Here is a 22186-nt window from a genome sequence, read left to right on the forward strand (position 1 = left end):
TTATAAAATCTGTAAATCATTTTGTGATGCAGTTTGCACTGTGCAAAGTATAATTGTATTGTACTGCCGTGGAACCCTGGGGTTAGTTTTGGCAACCCTATTTTGATCCTTATACCCAAAACATCAGTACATCCAGACCCATAAAACAATATCCCAAATTCAGACATGTGCATAGAAGTAAAATCTCTATTTTACCAAGGCAGAGCAAGTTCCACTAGTTTTCATGCCAAGGCAAGTTAGTTAAGTTATAATGGGCTCTAACTGGCACTCCCACAAGTTTAACAGTCTTTTCCTGCAGCCAAGTGGCATTCAGAAGAGTGTGAAATTCTTTTCTATCTTTGAAAACATCAAAGAAAATCAAATGAACTATGTCCAAGCTGATCCTTATTATTAATTATTTATGCAGCATCATTAGAGTGCATGAGAATGAACAATGGGAACATTTACCAACCAGATAACAGAGTCCCTGCCTGAAGGAACTTAGTCTATAAGTCAAGTCCATTGCAGAACAAAGCGGAACAGAACAAACACAGCCAGGGTGTGGACTTTTTAAAGCTGGAATGCTCTACGGAACAGGTGGGCCTTCGGGTGTGTGTGTGTGTTGCTGAAATAGAGCAGACAAGGAACGGGCTGGCATGTTGAGGAAAATGAGAGAAGAGATGTAAACAGAGGTCATACTTGTGCAGAGCACTGAAAATGAGAGCAAATAGTTTTGCACTTAAAGCAGGGACTCGACCTCTCCGTTTTGTATGACCAATGCAGCATATCCTTACCAAAAATACAGAACTTTTTGACTACAGAATGAGTGTTGTGAGAATTTTCCAATAAAGCTGTTAATTAATGTATGAGTTAAAAAATCAATTTAAAATGTCCCCTTGAAGAAACGTAACATCCTGTGTCAGACCTGTGTTTTGTCCTGAATGATGGATTCTTCAAACTTCCTATATAGTTAAAACTCAGTGAAATCTTGTGTATTGACCACATTTGAAGGTTGTTTGTGTTTTAGGATTAGTATTCATTTGTTACCATTATTCTTTGTAACTGAATGTTTCTCCTTCAGTAGAGGCTGAAAAATAATAGTCAGAAAATTCCATGACGAATTGCTCTTTTTCAAAATCACTGCCATCAAGGGGATTTGGGGCCACAGGCTACCTTTAGCAAAGATGATAGCTGCTTCTATTCACCTCCTGGCAGCATAAAGAGAGCTACCATCTTCTTTGAAGACAGTGTCTTCATTTACATTGAGAACTGTGGAATAGAGTGGCCATTTTGAAAGAGAGCAATTCTGTCTGAGTTTCTCTGAAGGAGACTATTTTACGCACTAGATTCCACAGAGAGATAAACTGTCCGTTAGGAAAACAATTATCATTAATCCCAAAGGTTCCTATTTAAAAGTGTCAGTTGTACCAGCTATAGTCTACACAGATGTCCTGAGTGAGGAGTACACTAGGAACAGTTGTGCGCAGGGGGATATTGGAGAGAGAAGTAAGGGGGTCCTACAGATGAATGGCTTCTGTGCAGAGAATACAAAGAAAAGCAAAAAATCTAATAGATATTTTAAAAGTCAATTTAATATAATCTTGGAAACAAACATTGAAATGCTTTAAACATAATCATACGATTGATAGTATTGCTACAAGGCAGCACCTGTGCCTGCTGTGCATTTCCATAAATATTTGGATTTCTTTTAAGTTTAATCTTAACTCCAAATTTCCTGGGTTTATGATACCTGTTTGTGGAGTAATTATATTATTCCTTTCATGCATTTTACCTTAAATTACTCATAAGTATTCTCTACCTTAAATACATCTTAATGTAGTTTTTGCCTGGGAATTAAGAGGAATTTCTAACAGTTTAATAGGTAAAGGTAAATATTACATATGAATATAATGTCAGTGGATTATAGTTGCTAGAAAAGCCTTAGCATTTTCTGACTTTCTGGTTTTAAACTGTGTAGCCTTAATGAATTTGTGTATACTTAAGTGCCTTCTGATAGGACAGGGAGAGAAAAGAAATATGAAAAAGAAATAGAACCTAGCAATACAGAGTGCTGCAATTATATTTTTCCTAATTCCAAAAGTTTTTAATACTTCCTCTCAGTAGATAAACAAAAACCTGACTTTGCTACTATGGAGTTGTACAAAACCTGAAGAATTAATTTTGTGTAACTCCATAATGCCACAGACAATGTGGCAGAGCTCTGACCTTGCCCCCGTGGGTCCTGCACTTCCAGGGGGTTATTGCTAGCCTCAGTGGCTCACTGTGGCCCTCCACATAGCCCTTCTCTCTCTAGGGCCAGGGTTACAGTCTACTGAGCCCTTTTCATTTTAGGCCAGCAAGGAGGTTGGTGAGAGAACTCCCACAGTCTCTATTGTCCCTGGGGGCTTATTTCAGAACAGTTTAGCCTCCTCTCCTGACAGGAGCCTGACTTCCCCACCCAGGAGATGTTCCTGTAGTGGTGGGAACCCAGGCCTGTCCTCTACTCCGGGTTCCAGCCCAGGGACCCTAATGGTAGCAACTGTTGGCAGCCAACCTTTCACTGCCAGAGCTGCTACATTTCCCTGGGCCACTTCCCCAAAGCTCTCCTGCTTCTCCCTTCTTCACCCTTACCTTAGGGCTCCCTTACCGATGGTTTGAGGGAGTCTTCATTAATCAGCCCTTCAGCCACACTTCCTCTCCTCTGGCTCCCTGGCTTTCTCTTGCCTGACCGGAATGAGCCCTTTTTATAGTATCACTGGGGCCTTAATTAGAGTCAGGTGATCACATTAGCTTAATAGCCTCACCTGACTCTTTGCAGGTTAATTGGAGTCAGGTGTTCTCATTAGCCTGGAGTAGCCCCTGCTCTGGTCAGTCAGGGAACAGAAAACTGTTAATCCAGTGGCCAGTATATCTGCCTTCTGCTATACCCAACTGGCCTGGGTCTATCACAACAAATATATAACTAAAATCTGAGGGAAATTTCTTATTACCTATATATGAAAATGTATTTTTATTTTCTTGTTGTGTCTATATTAATAATACATTGTTTTTGGTGGCACTAGTCACTGTACAAACACAATGCACTAGTCACTGTACAAACACAAACGAAGGCATGGCCTCTGCCCTGGGACGCTCAAGCTGCAAACAAAACTTTGTAATAACTTTGTCATTTTAACAAAATGTCAACATTTGCACTTGACTAGTCCTCACTGTGGAATAGTCTCTGTCATGCATTTAAAATTCTGCTTTTAAAAAAAATAATTTGTGCACAAATTCTGAAAAAATAAAATAGCATATTTTCTTCCTGGTCACTTAAGCAAAAAATAGGAGAAAAATAGATTAAATGAATTGTCCTGAAATCTTCCAGAAAAATTTGGCTGAAACTGAAACCAAATATGTTAAGTGTTGCCTAAATATCTGACTTTTGGGATATGATCAAGCAATTCATTTATATTCTGTCAGAAGTGTCCAGAATTGGTTGAGATCATAGTTGACTAGATAAGACTTTTTGGGACCCACAACTGAGCCAGAGCTCTCACACGTCATACAGAGGGAAATATTGCAGTCTTCTACCCAGAACTGTGTCTTTTGGGGGAGCTCAGGTACTGGGAAATATCCCGCATCACCCACAAACTCATGGGCTATTAGAACACAAAATTGAGAGCAATTATAATCCCTAAGAGATACATAGAAAACCAAAAACTTGATTGAGCACATGCATAAAATTCTACAGAAAATTAGCTCCAAGGGAATAAACCATAGCAAGTGAAACCACTGACAGGCTGAATGAAAATCAGTTGAAAAATGACAGAAGATAAAGGAATATGGCCTCAAGAATCAGTAGGTGTTTAAAGGATATAGAGAAACAGGAGCCAATTAATTGTGCTAACATGGAACTCTACCTGTACCTCAACAAGGCCCAGAAGGAAAGGACTATGAGAAGCCCAAAGGAGGATCAGCAGCCCAATTATTGATTGAGCACAGAAAAGGAGTCACCAAAAGGAAAGGCCAAGTAATTGTGATGGTGACTCAAGAGCAAGGAACATAGACTGAGACATATGTAGCCCAGATATAGAAAAGTAAGTATAGCATGATGCCTTCCTAATGATATTACCATAAAAATATAAACACTGGGCAATTTCATACTAATTATAATCCATGTAGGAATACCAAACCAATGAAGAGAGATCTGATATAATCAAGAATCACTTCAGAGAGAAAAGAAAATAGGAAGATGGAGGTAATACGGGCCACCTTTTCAAAGATACTTGGAACATGAAACAAATGAAAAATGATGGTTGATACTGGTGACATGCCAATGGGGTACAGGGGAGGTTTTTTGATCCATAGACCATTGAAATAATGTCTATGACAAGTGCTCATTTGTATTTGATTTACTAACTATTCAACGTACAGAATAGATGAAGATATTGATAAAGTAATTGGGGTTTTCTATATATCAGTCTTGCCTTAACCAATGGTAGCAAGCAGAGTTCAGAATCTTGTACAGTCACAAATGCAACTTTTGGTCAAGAAGCCTGATTTATCTCTCACATAACTGTAAATCAGAAGTTACCCATTGACATCAGTGAAGTTACCAGTCTAAAACCAGGGAAATTTGAAAAAGAACCAGGCCCATGGATTCTTTCCATTTATAACTATTCCATTTGACCTATGTGTGGCCCCAGTCATGTTTCAGTGACCAATAGATTGTGTTTTCAGGAAGCTGCAGAGTACGATGCAGTTTACCTTGAAAATGGGAGCCTTTTGTTCTTATTTTTCAGATGATGGCCAGGCTCTTGTTATTTGAAGAATCACATCTCCATTTGTAAATATTTGTAAACAGTAAACAAGTTGGGTGAAATCCTGGTTTCTTTGAAATCTCATTGACTTCAATAGGGTCAGGGTTTGTGATCCTTTCTGTACCTAGGTTGTCTGTATCTCTCTCTTTGATATCATATGATCCTTTGCATATAAGTAAATATTCAATAGTAAATGTGCATATGACTTAAAAGTGGTTTGTCTTGTTAGTATGGTATCACAAATAGAGCCGACTGACACTCAGATTTTCTGTTTCATGGGAAATTTCTACATTTTGAAATGTGGTTTCATAAATTAGAATGAAAAGAGTAATTTTTGAAATTTCTCATGAAATGGAAATTCTGAAAAGTTTGCATTTAGGAAAATTTCATTTCTGAAAATGTTCTAAATTTCCTTTCAAAATGATATGTTCAGTTTGATTATTTTGTAGTTTTTCTTTTTTTATATACTACTTTTATTATTTTTTACATTATACCATGGCATATCAAGAGTAGTAGCAGTATATTACGACAGTCATATATTATAACACAACATGTCTGCAGCTGCTTGTACTGGCTGGAGCCTCTGGCTAGTTACTGGCTTTCCCTCTAAAGGCCATATGGCAGTGGGAGAGGGCAGATTTGCAAAATTCTACTCACTCTGTCAAGTAAGTAGGAATTAATTAAAAAACATTCATTGTCTTGTTAACATCAGTCACCATGGCAAAGAATGGTCAAGTAGATTCTATGCCCAGGCTGGTAAATTTTCTAATTAACATGGCAAGCCTTTATATCTATATATCTACAGAGAGTTCTTCTAGTGGTTGCCAGCCCTCAAATTTTTGTCTTTGGGGAAAGGGTACAAAGGATCAAGGAGAGTTCATACATTAGGTATGTTGTATATGTTGATATGAAGCACATGTAAAGGTACAGCAAAAGCACTGACATGGGTATTATGCCTCTATCCTAACGGTAGAATAAATTAAATTTGCTGGTTTCAAATATCCAAATCCAGAGCCTTGTAATCTTTGTCTTAGACTGTGCTACCCTTAATCAGATGAGAAGTCCCATACTACCAATATGAAAAAGAGTTGCATAACCTAGCTCTTAGATATAGCAGAGCACAGTCAAGTATAAACTAGGCAGAAAAGATACACAGTACATTCCCCTTTGAAGACAGTCACTTGCAGATATATTGACAGTAGGTCTTTCTATGGTGTTCCTGGTGTGCTAAAATCAGTCTTGTTGGAGCATGCTCAGTTGAGACAGTGCTATGTCATCAGGAATGATTATCCTCCTTTTATAAGCAAAGGGTGGAAACTGAGACTTTATGCTGGTTCCTGGACTTTGTATTCTGCATGAGTCATCCGAGAAGAAATTTCTAGCTTTTGACTCACACTGAGCGTCTGTAGCAGTGAAACTGCGGCCAGATTTGCAAAACTGATTTTTTGCAGAATGTAACCAGTGGTTAGCAGTTTATAATTATGTTAATTTTGTTCTTAATACCAAAAAGCTCTAGAGACATAATCATTTCAATATCAACCAAATGTTGATACATTTGATACAAATGTTGATAAATACAGTGAGAAACAGAATGTCCAATACCAAAAATCATCAGGGACCCAATTCTTTCATCACTACACACATTCAGTTGTATTGCGATCAACATTGCATAGTAAGACCCTATTCCACACGAGGAAGGGGAGCAGAATCCTACCCAAAATTAGAACAGTTTCCAAAATATGAACTATTGAAATTCCAGTATTTCTGGTCTTTCAATAAAAATCTAAAAATTATTCTTATAAAAACAAACACAAAAATCCATTCTTATTATAACATTATTAGTATTTTATTAAATGGAAAATGGTCTAAATTTAGCCCATTTTCTTTGGAAATATAAAAAGTTAAAGCTTTGCCTCTAGTTAAATAGCTGATCATCCCCATTTACATTTAGACTCATAGACTCATAGACTCCAGGGTCAGAGGGGACCAGTGTGATCATCTAGTCTGACCCCCTGCACAAAGCAGGCCACAGAACCGTACACATCCACTTCTATAACAAACCCCTAACCTATGTCCGAGTTATTGAAGTCTTCAAATTGTGGTTTGAAGACCTCAAGCTGCAGAGAATCCACCAGCAAGTGACCCATGCCCCACGCTGCAGAGGAAGGCGAAAAACCTCCAGGGCCTCTGCCAATCTGCCCCGGAGGAAAATTCCTTCCCGACCCCAAATATGGTGATCAGCTAAACTCTGAGCATGTGGGCAAGACTCACCAGCCAGCACTCAGAAAAGAATTCTCTGCAGTAACTCAGATCCCATCCCATCCAACATCCCATCACCAATCACTGGGCATACTTATCTGCTGATAACCAAAGATCAGTTGCCAAAATTAAGCTATCCCATCATACCATCCCTTCCATAAACTTATCAAGCAATGGCCTTGTCTACACTACAGAGTTGCAGCGCTGGTGAGGGGGTTACAGCGCTGCAACCTAGGTGGTGTACACGCTTGCACAGCACGGCCAGCGCTGCAACTCCCTGGTTGCAGCGCTGGCCGTACACCCGGTCGAGCCTCGGGTGTAGAGGATGCAGCACTGGATCACCAGCGCTGGTCCTCAAGTGTAGATACTCACCAGCGTTTTTACTGACCTCCGTGGCATAAGCAGGTATCCCAGCATACCTGAGAAGCCTCTCTGGTAATCATGCAAACTCCACTGCCCTGGGCTCACCTGACCCCTCCTTTAAATGCCCCGGGAATTTTAAAAATCCCCTTCCTGTTTGCTCAGCCAGGCGTGGAGTGCAATCAATCAATCAATCAATCAATCACTCAGCGACCATGCCTCCATGCACCAAACGAGCCCCAGCATGGACCAATGCAGAGCTGCAGGACCTCATTAGTGTTTGGGGAGAGGAGGCTGTGCAGGCACAGCTGCGCTCCAGAAGGAGAAATTATGATACCTATGGGCAGATATCGCAGTCCTTGATGAGAAGGGGCCATGAACGGGACGCGTTGCAGTGCAGGGTAAAAATTAAAGAGCTGAGGAGTGCTTACTGCAAAGCCCATGAGGGAAATCGCCGCTCAGGAGCTGCCCCCACAACCTGCCGTTTTTACAAGGAGCTGGATGCCATACTTGGGTGTGACCCCACTGCCAATCCTAGGAGCACGATGGAGAGTTCAGAGCAGGGAGAAGTGGGGGAGGGTGTAGAGGACGGCGACAGTGAGGCTACTGGCGTGGAGGGAGACACCCCGGAGTCCCAGTACACATGCAGCCAGGAGCTCTTCTCAAGCCCGGAGGAGGCTAGCCAGTCGCAGCAGCTGGAAGTTGATGTTGAGGAAGAAGCTGAGGATCGTGCTCGGGGTAAGTAGATTTTTATGTTTTGGGAGAGGAGGGTTTTGGTTATGGCTGCCTGCATGCATGCCTAAACGTGGAATAGCCCATTGATTTGCTCTATCACGTCTCTGTAATCTGCCTCGGTAATCTCTTGAAATGTTGCTGCAAGAGCGTTTGCAATTTGCTTTCTCAAATTGATCGGGAGAGCCACCATGGTCCCTGTCCCGGTCAGGCTAACTCATCCGATCCACTGTGCAGCGAGGGATGGGGGGACCATGGCTGCACACAGGCAAGCTGTATAGGAGCCAGGGCAGTATCCACATTCCTGTAGAAGACCCTCCCTCTCTTCCCAGGTAACACGCAGCAGTGATATGTCTGGCAGTAGGAAACCCTGTTGAGAGTTTAGGGATAATTGAGTGCAGGGCGCCAGGTTCGCGTTTCCCCAGCCCATGGTGCTCTGTTTTTAACCCCCCCTCCCAGCACGTAGGCAGCCACGCGGTGCGCTCCTGTGTTTCCCCCCCCCCCAAGCAGGCATCCAGCACCGCGGTGTGCTCCGGTGTTCCCCACCCCCCCCTCCAAGCAGGCATCCAGCACTGTGGTGTGCTCCGGTGTTCCCCACCCCCCCCTCCAAGCAGGCATCCAGCACCGCGGTGTGCTCCGGTGTTCCCCACCCCCCCCTCCAAGCAGGCATCCAGCACCGCGGTGTGCTCCGGTGTTCCCCACCCCCCCCTCCAAGCAGGCATCCAGCACCGCGATGTGCTCCGGTGTTCCCCACCCCCCCCTCCAAGCAGGCATCCAGCACTGCGTTGCTTCCCCCCCCCCACCAGCAGGACAGCGTGAACGCGGACCATAGACCACCCCCCCCCCCCCCAAGCAGCTAGCTCACCACCTTCCTGTTCACTACTGTCCCCTCTTCAGGACACCAGCTACCTCCTGTACCCATTGCTGATAAACCCCAGTGACCCACTGGTCAATTCCCACTCCCAAGGGGAAATCAGGGCAAAACCACTCACCCCATTGCTCGCCATGACTTAGCTTGCCTGCCCTCTGTGAGGTATGTGAGAAGGATGCTACCAAAAGTCTAAAAAGTCCTTCACCAAGTGATAATAAATAATGTAGCCTCTGTGTATTACATGTTTCTATCTCTCTTTTTTCTAGTGACCTTGACTACTGCAGCCGGATCACCGGCCTCACGTAGGTTGCAGAACTTGAGACGGAATCCTAGAAAATCAAAAGAGGAATTGATGAAATCTGTTATGAGCCACTACAACAGAGAAAGTAGGAAGACAGAGGAATGGAGAGAGGAGACCTATGAATGGAGAAGCAGTGTACATGAATGGAGAAAGAGTGTACATGAATGGAGAAAGAGTGTGCATGAATGGAGGCAAACAGAAAGCAGGAGAAAGGAATTGTCTTCCAAAAAAACCACAAAGCAGATGATAAGCCTCCTGGCTCGCCAAACTGAGTCTTTCGAGTCTATTGTAGCCATGCAGACAAATATGTACCGTGGTAACCCACAGCCCTCCCAAAGCCCTCTTCCTTGTTCCCCAGTATTTCCACAAAACAACTTTCTCCAGCAGCCAGTTCCTTATTATCCCCAGCTGCCCCCAACACCTGTAAGATCACCTACCAGCCCTGAGAACTATAATTCTTACCCTGTTCACTCCACCCCCATTATTCTGCAGCATAGTAATCCTGAATTGCAGCAGACATTGAATAGTGATCAAAATAGGACATATTAAAACCTGAGAATCCACAATCCACCACCCCAACCCCCTTGCCTGTTATGTACTGTATGTTGAATAAAGTTCTTTTTTTCTATTTCACTACGTTATATTGTTGCTGGAAGTGGTAAATATTATACACCAAGGTAAAGCAAAGCATATAAAATGCATCAAACATTACTGTTGGCTCTCAGCATCAAATTGCTCCCTTAAAGCATCCCTAATCCTGGAAGCCCTTTCCTGGGCCTCCCTATTAGCCCTGCTCTCTGGCTGAGCAAACTCATCCTCTAGGCGTCGAACCTCGGAGGTCCATTCCTCACTGAATCTTTCACCCTTCCGTTCATAAATATTATGGAGGGTACAGCATGCGGATATAACAGCGGTGATGCTGCTTTCCACCAAATCTAGCTTCCCATAAAGACAGCGCCAGCGTGCTTTCAAACGGCCAAAGGCACACTCCACAGTCATTCTGCACCGGCTCAGCCTGTAGTTGAACCGGTCCTTGCTCCTGTCAAGCTTCCCTGTATATGGTTTCATGAGCCAGGGCATTAAGGGGCATTAAGGGGTAAGCGGGGTCTCCAAGGATCACAGTGGGCATTTCGACGTCCCCTACTGTTATCTTGCGGTCTGGGAAAAAAGTCCCGGCCCTCAGCCTCCTGAACAGGGAACTGTTCCTAAAGATGCGTGCATCGTGCACCTTTCCAGGCCATCCTGAGTAAATGTCAGTGAAACGCCCACGGTGATCCACAAGCGCTTGCAGAACCACGGAGAAATACCCCTTGCGATTAACGTACTCTGATGCCAGGTGGGGTGATGACAGAATAGGAATATGCGTCCCATCTATTGCACCTCCACAGTTAGGGAACCCCATTTCTGCAAAGCCATCCACAATGTCCTGCACGTTCCCAAGAGTCATGGTTCTTCTTAGCAGGGTGCGATTAATGGCCCTGCAAACTTGCATCAGCACCATTCCAATGGTAGACTTTCCCACTCCAAACTGGTTCGCCACCGATCTGAAGCAGTCTGGAGTTGCCAGCTTCCAGACTGCAATAGCCACCTGCTTCTCCACTGGCAGGGCAGCTCTCAATCTTGTGTCCCTGCGCCGCAGGGCAAGGGCGAGCTCAGCACACAGTGCCATGAAAGTGGCTTTTCTCATCCGAAAGTTCTGCAGCCACTGCTCGTCATCCCACGATTGCAGGATGATTTGATCCCACCACTGAGTGCTGGTTTCCTGAGCCCAAACGCGCCGGTCCACGGAGCTGAGCACGTCTGTTACTGCTACAAGCAATTTACTGTCTTCACAGTGAGGCGATTCAATATCATCGTCTGACTCCTCACTGTCACTGGCACTCTCACTGTCACTCTCACTCTCATTTTGCAGCTGAAGGAATAGCTCCACTGCCAAGCGCGATGTGCTGGCAACATTCATCAATAAGGTCGTCAGCTGCTCAGGATCCATTTATAACGAAAATCGCAGAATAAACGCTGTACAATCACAATGCCGCCAAACTGCTCGGAATGTGTAGCAAAGCACCACGGGGCGTTGGAACAGGAAGCGGAAAGACAATCACACTTCCTTCCCCTACCCACAAGCCGCAGCGCCGAAATGGGACGAGGTGCTCTGTGGGATAGCTGCCCACAATGCACCACTCCCAACAGCGCTGCAAGTGCTGTTAAATGTGGCCACACTGCAGCGCTGGTTGCTGTAAGAGTGGCCACTCTGCAGCGCTGGCCCTATACAGCTGTACTAACACAGCTGTAACTACCAGCGCTGCAAAACCGTAAGTGTAGACATACCCTTAGTCTTAAAGCCAGATATGTCTTTTGCCCCCACTACTCCCCTTGGAAGGCTGTTCCAGAACTTCACGCCTCTAATGGTTAGAAACCTTTGTCTAATTTCAAGTCTAAACTTCCTAGTGTCCAATTTATACCCATTTGTTCTTGTGTCTACATTGGTACTAAGCTTAAATAATTCCTCTCCCTCCCTAATATTAATCCCTCTATATATTTATAAAGAGCAAGCATATCCCCCCTCAGTCTTCTTTTGGCTAGACTAAACAAGCCAAGCTCTTTGAGTCTCCTTTCATATAACAGGTTTTCCATTCCTTGGATCATCCTAGTAGCCCGTCTCTGAACCTGTTCCAGTTTGAATTCATCCTTCTTAAACATGGGAGACCAGAACTGCACACAGCATTCCAGGTGGGGTCTCACCAGTGCCTTATATAACGGTACTAACACCTCCTTATCTTTGCTGGAAATACCTCGCCTGATGCATCCTAAAACCGCATTAGCTTTTTTAACAGCCATATCACATTGGCGGCTCATAGTCATCCTGTGATCAACCAATACCTCAAGGTCCTTCTCCTCCTCTGTTGCTTCCAACTGATGTGTCCCCAATGTATATCTAAAATTCTTATTATTAATCCCTAAGTGCACTTTTCACTATTAAATTTCATCCTATTACTATTACTCCAGTTTACAAGGTCATCCAGATCTTCCTGTATGATATCCCGGTCCTTCTCTGTGTTAGCAATACCTCCCAGCTTCGTGTCATCCGCAAACTTTATTAGCACATTCCCGCTTTTTGTGCCAAGGTCAGTAATAAAAAGGTTAAATAAGATTGGTCTCAAAACCGATCCTTGAGGAAATCCACTAGTAACCTCCTTCCAGCCTGACAGTTCACCCTTCAGTACGACCTGTTGTAGTCTCCCCTTTAACCAGTTCCTTATCCACCTTTCAATTTTCATATTGATCCCCATCTTTTCCAATTTGACTATAATTCCTCATGTGGAACTGTGTCAAATGCCTTACTGAAATCGAGGTTGTCATAAACAGATAGCTAAGGGTTAATGTCTCTTTCACCTGAAGCACCTGACCAGAGGACCAATCAGGAAACCGGATTTTTTCAACTTTGGGTGGAGGGAAGTTTGTGTCTGAGTCTTTTGTCTGTCTGCCTGCTTTCTCTGAGCTTTGGAGAAGCAGTTTCTACTTTCTAGTCTTCTGTTTCTAAGTGTAAGGACAAAGAGATCAGATAGTAAGTTCTATGGTTTCTTTTCTTTGGTATTTGCATGAATATAAGTGCTGGAGTGCTTTGATTTGTATTCTTTTTGAATAAGGCTGTTTATTCAATATTCTTTTAAGCAATTGACCCTGTATTGTATCATCTTAATACAGAGAGCCCATTTGTATGTATTTTTCTTTCTTTTTATATAAAGCTTTCTTTTAAGACCTGTTGGAGTTTTTCTTTACTTCAGGGAAATTGAGTCTGTACTCACCAGGGAATTGGTGGGAGGAAGAAATCAGGGGGGAGATCTGTGTGTTGGATTTGCTAGCCTGATTTTGCATTCCCTCTGGGGGAATAGGAAAGTACTTTTTTGTTTCCAGGACTGGAAACAGAGAGGGGGAGTCACTCTGTGTAGTTTCACAGAGCTTGTGTCTGTGTATCTCTCCAGGAGCACCTGGAGGGGGGAAGGGAAAAAGGATTATTTCCCTTTGTTGTGAGACTCAAGGGATTTGGGTCTTGGGGTCCCCAGGGAAGGTTTTTCAGGGGGACCAGAGTGCCCCAAAACACTCTAATTTTTTGGGTGGTGGCAGCAGGTACCAGGTCCAAGCTGGTAACTAAGCTTGGAGGTTTTCATGCTAACCCCCATATTTTGGACGCTAAGGTCCAAATCTGGGACTAAGGTTATGATAGAAGTAAATTAGGTCTACTGCATTTCCTTTGTCTAAATAGTCTGTCACCTTCTCAAAGAAGGAGATCAGGTTGGTTTGACATGATCTACCTTTAGTAAAACTTTAGTCTGAATCTTTCTTACATGGCAGCAACGCTACAATATAGGAGTCTGAATGCTTTTTAAAAGAGTTTGAAAAGATATACAAGGTTTGCAAAAGCTTATGAGAAACCAAACTATATATTCTATGTAGACGAGGGGTGGGCAGACTTTTTGGCCCAAGGATCATGGGCGGGCCATGAATGCTCACAAAATTGGGGTTGGGGTGTGGGAGGGGGTGAGGGCTTTGGCTGGGGGTGCGGGCTGGGGTGGGGCTGGGGATGAGGAGTTTGTGGTGCAGGAGGGTGCTCCTGGCTGGGACTGAGGGGTTTGGAGGGTGGGAAGGGGATATGGGCTGGGTCAGGGGGTTGGGGTGTGGGGAGAGGCTCTGGGGTGCAGGCTCTGGGCGGCGCTTACCTCAAGCGGCTCCCAGAAGCAGCAGCCATGTCCCCCTTCCAGCTCCTACACAGAGCTGTGGCCAGGCAGCTCTGCGCGCTGCCCTGTCCACAGGCACTGCCCCTGCAGGTCCCATTGGTTACAGTTCCCAGCCAATGGGAGCTGAAGGAGTGGTGCTTGGGGCTAGGGCAGCATACAGAGTAGAGACTCCTGGCTGCCCCTACGCGTAGGAGCTGGAGTGGGGCAAAGCCGCTGTTTCCGGGAGCTGCATGGAACGGCCCCTGACCCTGCTCCTTGGCTGGAGTGCCGGAGCAGGGCAAGCCCCAGAACCCACTCCCCAGCAGGAGTTCGAGGGCCTGATTAAAACGGCTGGCAGGCTGGATCAGGCCCACCGGCTGTAGTTTGGCCTCCCCGATGCAGACTGTGTGAGGGAAGAGAACGCTCTTTGTCCAATGTGGCTTGATGGAATACACAGATGGGCACCCACTGCTACCAAAGTAACATGCCAAAGAAAGTAGCAAAAGGCAGGGGGGTGGAATCTATTAAAAAGAAAACATAAGGGAATTATGTTCGATTGTGTCATTGGAACAAAGTGTAATGGATGGGTTTGGGTAGAGTAAATAAAACCTTTATAGCCATCAGTGCCATCAGCACTGTTAATTTTGCTGAATCATTCTATTGTCAATGCAAAAGTCTAAAGACAGTCAAGTCTCCTTGTGCAAAAACTAAGAGAAACCTCTGAGTAAAAATCAAAAGGCTCAGAGAACAGAGGTATAACTAACTAGTAGCCAGAAATTATTACTCTCGGGAAACAAGCTGCTCCAAGCTCACATGGAAATGCGTGTGAAAATGCTGCTGTTTGCTTTGTAATGAAAACTCAAGCCTGAAAACTTTTGACAATGGCATCAAATTGACACCATGCTCCGGAATCTGAACTGTTGCTGCAAGCTGTCAGAGCTGTCTGCACTGATACTACAATGCAAGGCAGAAACAGAATTCTAAATGAGATTCTCGCATCGTGACCTTTTTCTGAACCAGTTTTTTTCTGGAAGCACGACTGAGTTCAGAGGGATAGAAAGTCAGCCTGGACTGTTTGATATTGCTATTTTAAAGACAGCAATTTATTTAAAAAAGAACTCCCTCCCAAACATCCCTGAATAATGTACTTTTACAGGGTCTGATCCTCAGCATACTTCCTTTATCATCGATGGACTTATGCCCATCTATATTAGCTGAAGATTTGACCCATAGGAACTTATTTCAGCTTTTTGTGAATTTCTAAAGAGCTCTTCTAAATGTTCTCTCCTCTTTCCCCCCTCCCCCCACCCCAAGACCAGGCAAGCAGAGAGAAAATTTGACTGAGGGGAAAAAAGTCAAAACTACCTTGTTGCCTCCTAGGTGAATTGCAACATTAGGAAAAGTTGGCTCCACTTGGTTGATTAATCTGAATAGCATATTCATGTGGTAAGACCAAATGCCCATATCTATTCCATGTCAAAGGATTAGCATTAACGAAATGTTAAAGCTTGAGAAATCAAGCACTCAGCATTCAAGAAATGCAGAGATAATACAGAAAGCTCAAAGGGTATGTCTGCGCTGCAATTAAAAACCCGTGGCCGGCCCACACCAGCTGACTTGGGCTTGCAGTCAGCGGATTCAGATGCTAAAGGGCTGTTAAATTGCAGTGCAGACATTTGGACTCAGGCTGAAGCCTGAGTTCCCGCCTCACATGGTCCAAACATCTACACTGCAGTTAAATAGCCTTGCAGACCGAGCCCCAGGAGCCCAAGTCAGCTGGCTTGGGCCAGTTGTGGGTTTTTAATTGCAGTGTAGACATATTCAAAGTTAACTTTAACATCAATGGAGCTATGGCGATTTACACCAACTGAGGATCTGGCTCTACATGCCTTTATATCATTCCAAGTTATTTCTCAATCTTCTGCTTTATCTGTAATCCTGAAGACCACCCCCCCTTCCATTCACACTCACATAACATCCCTGTAGCAACTACAGCAACTGGAAACATTGAAAAGCAATATTAGATAAGTATGGAATGTACTTTAAGTCAGTGATTCTCAAAGACGCTCCACCACTTGTTCAGGAAAGCCCCTGGTGGGCTGGGCTGGTTTGTTTACCTGCTGCATCTGCAGGTTCGGCCGATCGCAGCTCCCCCTGGCCGTGGTTCGCTGCTCCAGGCCAATGGGGGCTGTGGGAAGGGTGGCCAGCACATCCCTTGGCCCGCACCGCTTCCCACAGCCTCCATTGGCTTGGAGTGGTGAACCGCGGCCAGTGGGAGCCACAATCGGCCAAACCTGCAGACGTGGCAGGAAAACAAACCGGCCCTGCTCGCCAGGGGCTTTCCCTGAACAAGCGGTGGACCGGCTTTGAGAACCACTGCTTTAAGCTTCTTTGAATATGATTTAGTGTAAACAAGAAGAACCCGCACCAAGTGATCAGCCAGTTCTTTACAAACCACCAGTGGCCCCCAGACCAGAGTTTGAGAACTGTTGGCCTATAGGGCACACAATTGGGCAGTCCTGATTGCATCTGGCAGAAGGCAATGTTACACATACACATTAGCCAGGTCATTACAATGTACTGGTGTGTTTGGTATATGCACTGTCAAAGAAAGGTTACTTACTGGCAAATGTTATTCTTTGGGAGTTACCTCTGTGCATTCACACTTGTGGGATTGGCACCCGCTGGCAACCTCCCAGGTAACACTGCCTCTTCTATTCCACTCAGCTGAAGCCCCAAATGACAGCTGGGACAGGCTGACAAGACTGCAGCAGGAGAGAAGGTGAAGAGAGGCTGTTCACCTTAAGCAGTGGGACTAATACTGCTGAGTTTCACCAACCTGATGGTTTTGTAGTGGGCTGTAGCACTGAGGGTACTGGCCCAGGGTCTTTGTACCTTCTAAAAACCAATAGCTTTACTATTTGGAGAGAAACTCTCCCTGTTTGCTATTTGGGGATTAGTGGCAGTTTACCTATATAAGGCCAGGATAAAAATTACATAAGGATCTTAATCTTTAGTTCTGCATGCATCAAATTTCAATGATGTCAAGTATTGTGATGAATAATTCAGTGTAGTGCTGGTGGTCAGCCAAGTATCAAGCATGCTCAAACTCATCTAAACAGCATGTAGATATTTCCTTATATAGCTTTTTAAAGAATATTAAAAATACCAGTTGCTCAGTCTTGTGCACTGAAACACTTTGCTGATATAAATGCAATGCACTTGAATAAAGTTGATGCTCTCTCTCTCTCTCTCTCTCACAAGCACAGCATAAATTTTATATCTGAGGGAAATGAAAGTCAGTGCATTAGCTAGTGCTGGGTATAGCACAGCCTACTATTATCTCATTTTTTGCCAACATCATCTGGCAGTGCACTTCCTGTGCAACAGCTTTGCTATTCCAGTCCTTGGCGTATCATCTGTGACTGCCAGTTGTGCCAAACCATGCAGTTCACCTTTAAGCCATTCACCTTTAAATCAGCAAGTGACATGAAAGCTTCTCCCTTCATTTAAGAAGGAGGGGGCAAACAGGTTCCTAAAAATGGTGCATTTTAAAATCAATATTTCTGTAGTTCGTTCTCTCATGAGAGATCTGTGTTTATCTGCAAAATAAAACAGGAGTTGAAGCTTTATCGGCTGTTATTAATCACTGCAGTTTCATGAAACTATTCTTGTTGAATCACTGATATGTTGAAAAATGCTGATACACTGAAGACGTGGCATGCTGGAAAAATAGCATTACAGGCTCCCAAGTCAGATCTCTAACTACACTACAGTGTAAGTTTGAGTTTTCTTTTGATTTTCTGTAACAAGATAGGGTAGTTCATATACTAAAAAAATAAGGAATGTGAAGTTGGGGAAAATTCTAGGATCTTTTTGTATTTAATACCTTTGTTAATTTGTTTGTATTGAAAATATTTGGTTTAAAGGGACATTGTCAGGTAGTTTAGATTCTACATTTACTGGCAGACAGTTTTTTTTTAAATATGAAACTAATATTTCATATCAATAGTGTATGTCCAAGGAAAACAGTCCTCATTTGAATTTAAGCATTGCCTTTCAGGGTTTGCAATCAAACTTTTTCAGCATTGAGAACCCACAAGTGAAACTGACTAGAAACAAAGGTTGAGGTTTTTCAAAGCTGTCTGATTAATTGAAATTAATCTGAGTTTTGTGTCTAAACAACCTCGCCAGCATTGAAATCACAACAAAAGGGGACCCTGATTAAGCTATTGCCTAATGTCCAAGCTGATTGAAGTGCAAAGAAAACAGATAGTATAGTTGATGAAAAGCAAAGTTATAATTTAATACCTTCCATGTTTATAATAAAAACTATCATTACCAACATTGCAAAGATACATAGGCCGAGATGTACATAAGCAATTAGGCACATAAGACATATTGTAGGCATCTGAGTCACAGTTCTGGGACCACTGCGTTGCACAAAACTCTCAACAGACCCTATAGGTGCTCAAACTCACTTGGTACTTACATTTTCAGGGTAAAATTTCCTTAGGCACCTCTGTTTCTGCCTCTGGGCATGTACATTGCAGCCTCCCTTTAGTTGACCAATCTCCTATTTCCTGCCTAAGCCCCAAAGTGACTCGTGAGCCAGGGGAGTTATCTACCTAATTTTCCTGCAATGCCCAATCTGATAGATGGGCTCAGAGGCCGTCTACTGTATCAGTTACCCTTCAAAATCTCGATACAGGAAAAGGAGGAGGTGGTTCTCATGCTGATTTTATAACTTTTAGCCCAGTGGTTAGTGCACTCACCTGGACGTGGGATATCCAGGTTCAATTCCTGCCTCTGCTAGAGGGCGAGAAAGGATTTGAATAGCAGTCTCCCACCTCTCAGGAGACTGCTCTAGTCACTGGGGTCTGGGATAGTCTGATTCATGGGGGTGGAGGAGGCTCTTTCAATCTCTCCTGTTTCATCTGTTCCACTGTGGATAAATATTGAAAGGAGTGAAGAAGGGGAACTGTGGTCTCCTACCTCCTCGGTGGGTCCCTTGGATCACTGGTCTACAGCGTCATTCCTGCTCTCTCTCTCTCTAGTCCAATCATTGTTCTACTGTGGATAAAGTCAAAGCTACCAGGTTTTATGTTGTGACAAAATAGCTCCATGCATGTGATATTATTTGCAAATCAGCCCATCATGTAATTTGCATATGTCTAGACATTGCATCTTAAGTTCGATATAGTCTGCTCCAAGCAGTGGTGAGTGTAGGACATGGGAACAGCACCAAACTTGGCAGCTGGTTGGCGGCTGAAAGGTGTCTAGGAAGAACTTGGGTGCTGGGGAAGCCAGGACACCTGGTTTATGGAGATGACTGTGTAGAAGAGGGGGTTGGATGGGGTAAGTTGGGTGGTAACCAAGAGAAGGTGGGTTTGTGGGGATGTTCAGGGAGGTAGCTAGGGATAGTAGGTTTATGGCAGTGTCCAGGGAAGGGGAAGATTGGATCAAGTGCAGTCGCTGGGAAAGTAGAGGGTAGAGGTCTGTGGGAGAGGAAGCTGGGGTAACTGGGTGTGAAGAATGAGGGAGTTATGTGTAGTCTTTTTTTTCTGAATACTGCGTAGACTTCAGTTTACCTGTTGGCATTACCCTGCCTGAGTGCACAGGGTTAAATCAAAGGAGGCTGCTAGGAGAGAAACACAACAATGGCAGAGATAAGATACCTTCAGGGATCAATAAAGGGAACTATTAATTGGAGAAGACTCCTGCCTGGCTCCAACCAGGTTGACCAGGGTTATTCTCCCCAGACCTGAACCTAGGATCAAAGGGGATACTAAACCTTAAAAGGACTCCAGCTCTGAAAAGGAAGGGGATCTAGCAGAACTGCATGTCCACATTGCCCGCACTCTGCTGTTGCTGTGGCACTGCATTTGGGGTACTTACCCAGCATCTCCAGTGGCTTGTGAAGGATTTCAATAGGGTCCCAGGAATTGTGGGAGAAGGGGTCAAATTCCCATAACTCCATGGAAATTGCTGCCATGACTGAGGCTTCCTCTCAAAATGGAGGCCAAGATGAATGGTCAGAGCTCACTCTTTCCTTAGACAGACCATTTGCTGCTTGCTCTATTAGTAGCTTATGAATAATAGAGGAACTATACCAATTGCATTATTTAGAATCCAGGGAGATGTTGCTATATTACTGATAGTGATATAATTGACTGTGATTGGAGGCAGAAATACCCCCAAAATTTCTCTGTGGCAACATATAGTATAAGGGGTTAAGAAAGTTAAAGCTAGCCATGTGCAATTAAACTTTTAGTTTTGTTTGTTTTTTCATTTAGATATATTTTGGAAATAAACATATAGTGCAGTGTTTTGAAACAAGTACAGTTCTGGTCCCAAGAATCTATGCAAGTTTCAAAAGTTTGGCCCAACAGATTTCTTTAATATGATTCTTATTACCCAAACTGGACATTATGCCTGGCAACTGCCAACAGCTATATATAAAATCTGCAAAAAACATGTTTTTGAATATTAACACTCAATAGATGTGTCTGATCTGGTTTGAGCATTGGCCTGCTAAACCAAGGGTTGTGAGTTCAATCCTTGAGGTGGCCATTTAGGGAACTGGGATAAAAATCTGTCTGGGGATTAGTCCTGCTTTGAGCAGGGGGTTGGACTAGATGACCTCCTGAGGTCCCTTCCAACCTTGATATTCTATGATTCTAATATGAGCAATCAGAGATTGCTCTTAATTTAATAAAATCACTAGAAATGCCATGTCATGGGTATTGTAATGATGCTCATGATGTAATATAATTACACCCTATTAAATAGAGAGATTTGACAATTATATTCCTATGTAATGTCTCATTAACCAAAAGCTCTCTGTTACAATGATTATCTTTTTGTCTGATATTTAAATAGCAAGGATTTGTAAACCTGTTAAAACTTCCTAAATAAATAGTAAAAACAACTAGGAGTCCTTGTGCACCTTAGAGACTAACAAATGTATTTGGGCATAAGTTTTTGTGGGCTATAACCCACTTCATCAGATGCATGGAGTGAAAAATACAGTAGGCAGGTATAAATATACAGCACATGAAAAGATGGGAGTTGGTAAGGTAAGGCAACTCCCATCTTTTCATGTACTGTATATCGACTTACATTTTCCCATATACTTCATCAGTAAGCTTTCAAAACAATGTCACAACAGCAAAACATGCATAAATAAACCTCAGGAATAAAGGGAAAGCCCTACGAGCCAGGCTACTGAGTTGCTTTTGATGTTCACAAAATATTCTTGCGTACTTTGAACATGTACTTCTATAAGATGCTTGCCACTTCCTCTTAAGATAATAGATGTCGAGAATTTTGTGTGTAATTTTAGCACCCCCATGGCCAAGATGGAGTCTGCTCTGCAGACAGCTCTGGCCAAGAGAAGGCGTGCGTAGGAGTGCAGCAGGAGAAATACCTTCCACCCCAGGGGCGCCTGTTCCAACCCTCCCCGCAAAGTGGACACCCCTCCCCCACAGGGAAAGTACAATGGATATAACAAAAGGAAGTATTTATTTGCAGAGGGATGAGAGGAGAAAACCAACAAGGGGAAATATAGGGGAAGCAGCAAAACAGGGCTGCATCCAAGCCAAGGCCCCACAGGCCCAGTGGTAGCACAGTCTGGAGGGGCAGACACTGAGCAATGTGCCTGCACACAGAGTTCAGGAGGCCTGAGCAAAGTTCCAGTCCAGTGCCGAGTCTTGGGTGCACCTGGTCATCTTTGGCACCAGTGAATTTTCCCAAGCAAACCGCTCCGGTGCCCTTTCCGCCTCTCTCTGCAAAGCCACACAGAGCGACCATCTCCTCACTTAACTAGCTACAGCCTCCCTCCCAGTGCAGAGTCACAAGCCCCAGTACTCACAGCTCCATGCAGCTCTGGGCAGCCATGATACTGGGCCCAGCTCCTGCCTGTCCTTCTGGGCGATTTCTCCCTGGCACAGGCTCCTCCTGGCTCCTGCCCTGGGGTGTCCCCGATCAGCCACTCTGTCCTTCCCAGGCATTAGGCAGGTTCTCTGCTGCTTCACTTTGCGAGGGCCTGGGGGCTGCTGCCTCTCTCTCCCTCTGAGCTCCAGAGCCCCCACCTGGAGTTTCCCTCCTTTTTTCTCACTCTCCCCCTCCCCGCAGGAAAAAGATTTAAAGGGACCATGCTCTTTAA

At 44.1% G+C, this 22186-nt stretch overlaps 1 protein-coding gene across 1 annotated transcript; it reads left to right on the forward strand.

Moving 5' to 3' along the window:
- The first annotated feature begins 7220 nt into the window (after positions 1–7220).
- On the forward strand, positions 7221–9937 carry LOC127043705 (zinc finger and SCAN domain-containing protein 29-like). Its single transcript, XM_050937775.1, has 2 exons — positions 7221–8138; positions 9270–9937. The coding sequence occupies exons 1-2, from the start codon at positions 7616–7618 to the stop codon at positions 9851–9853; spliced, it is 1107 nt and encodes a 368-aa protein (XP_050793732.1). The 5' UTR covers positions 7221–7615; the 3' UTR covers positions 9854–9937.
- Positions 9938–22186: the final 12249 nt, after the last annotated feature.

Source organism: Gopherus flavomarginatus, chromosome 2 (genome assembly GCF_025201925.1).
Source record: "Gopherus flavomarginatus isolate rGopFla2 chromosome 2, rGopFla2.mat.asm, whole genome shotgun sequence".
In the NCBI taxonomy this organism is placed as follows: domain Eukaryota; kingdom Metazoa; phylum Chordata; order Testudines; family Testudinidae; genus Gopherus; species Gopherus flavomarginatus.

Coding starts and splice junctions, on each gene's coding strand:
- LOC127043705 (XM_050937775.1), top strand. CDS start 7,616: ATGCCTCCATGCACCAAACGAGCCCCAGCATGGACCAATGCAGAGCTG. Junction 8,139..9,269: donor AGCTGAGGATCGTGCTCGGG/GTAAGTAGATTT, acceptor TCTTTTTTCTAG/TGACCTTGACTACTGCAGCC.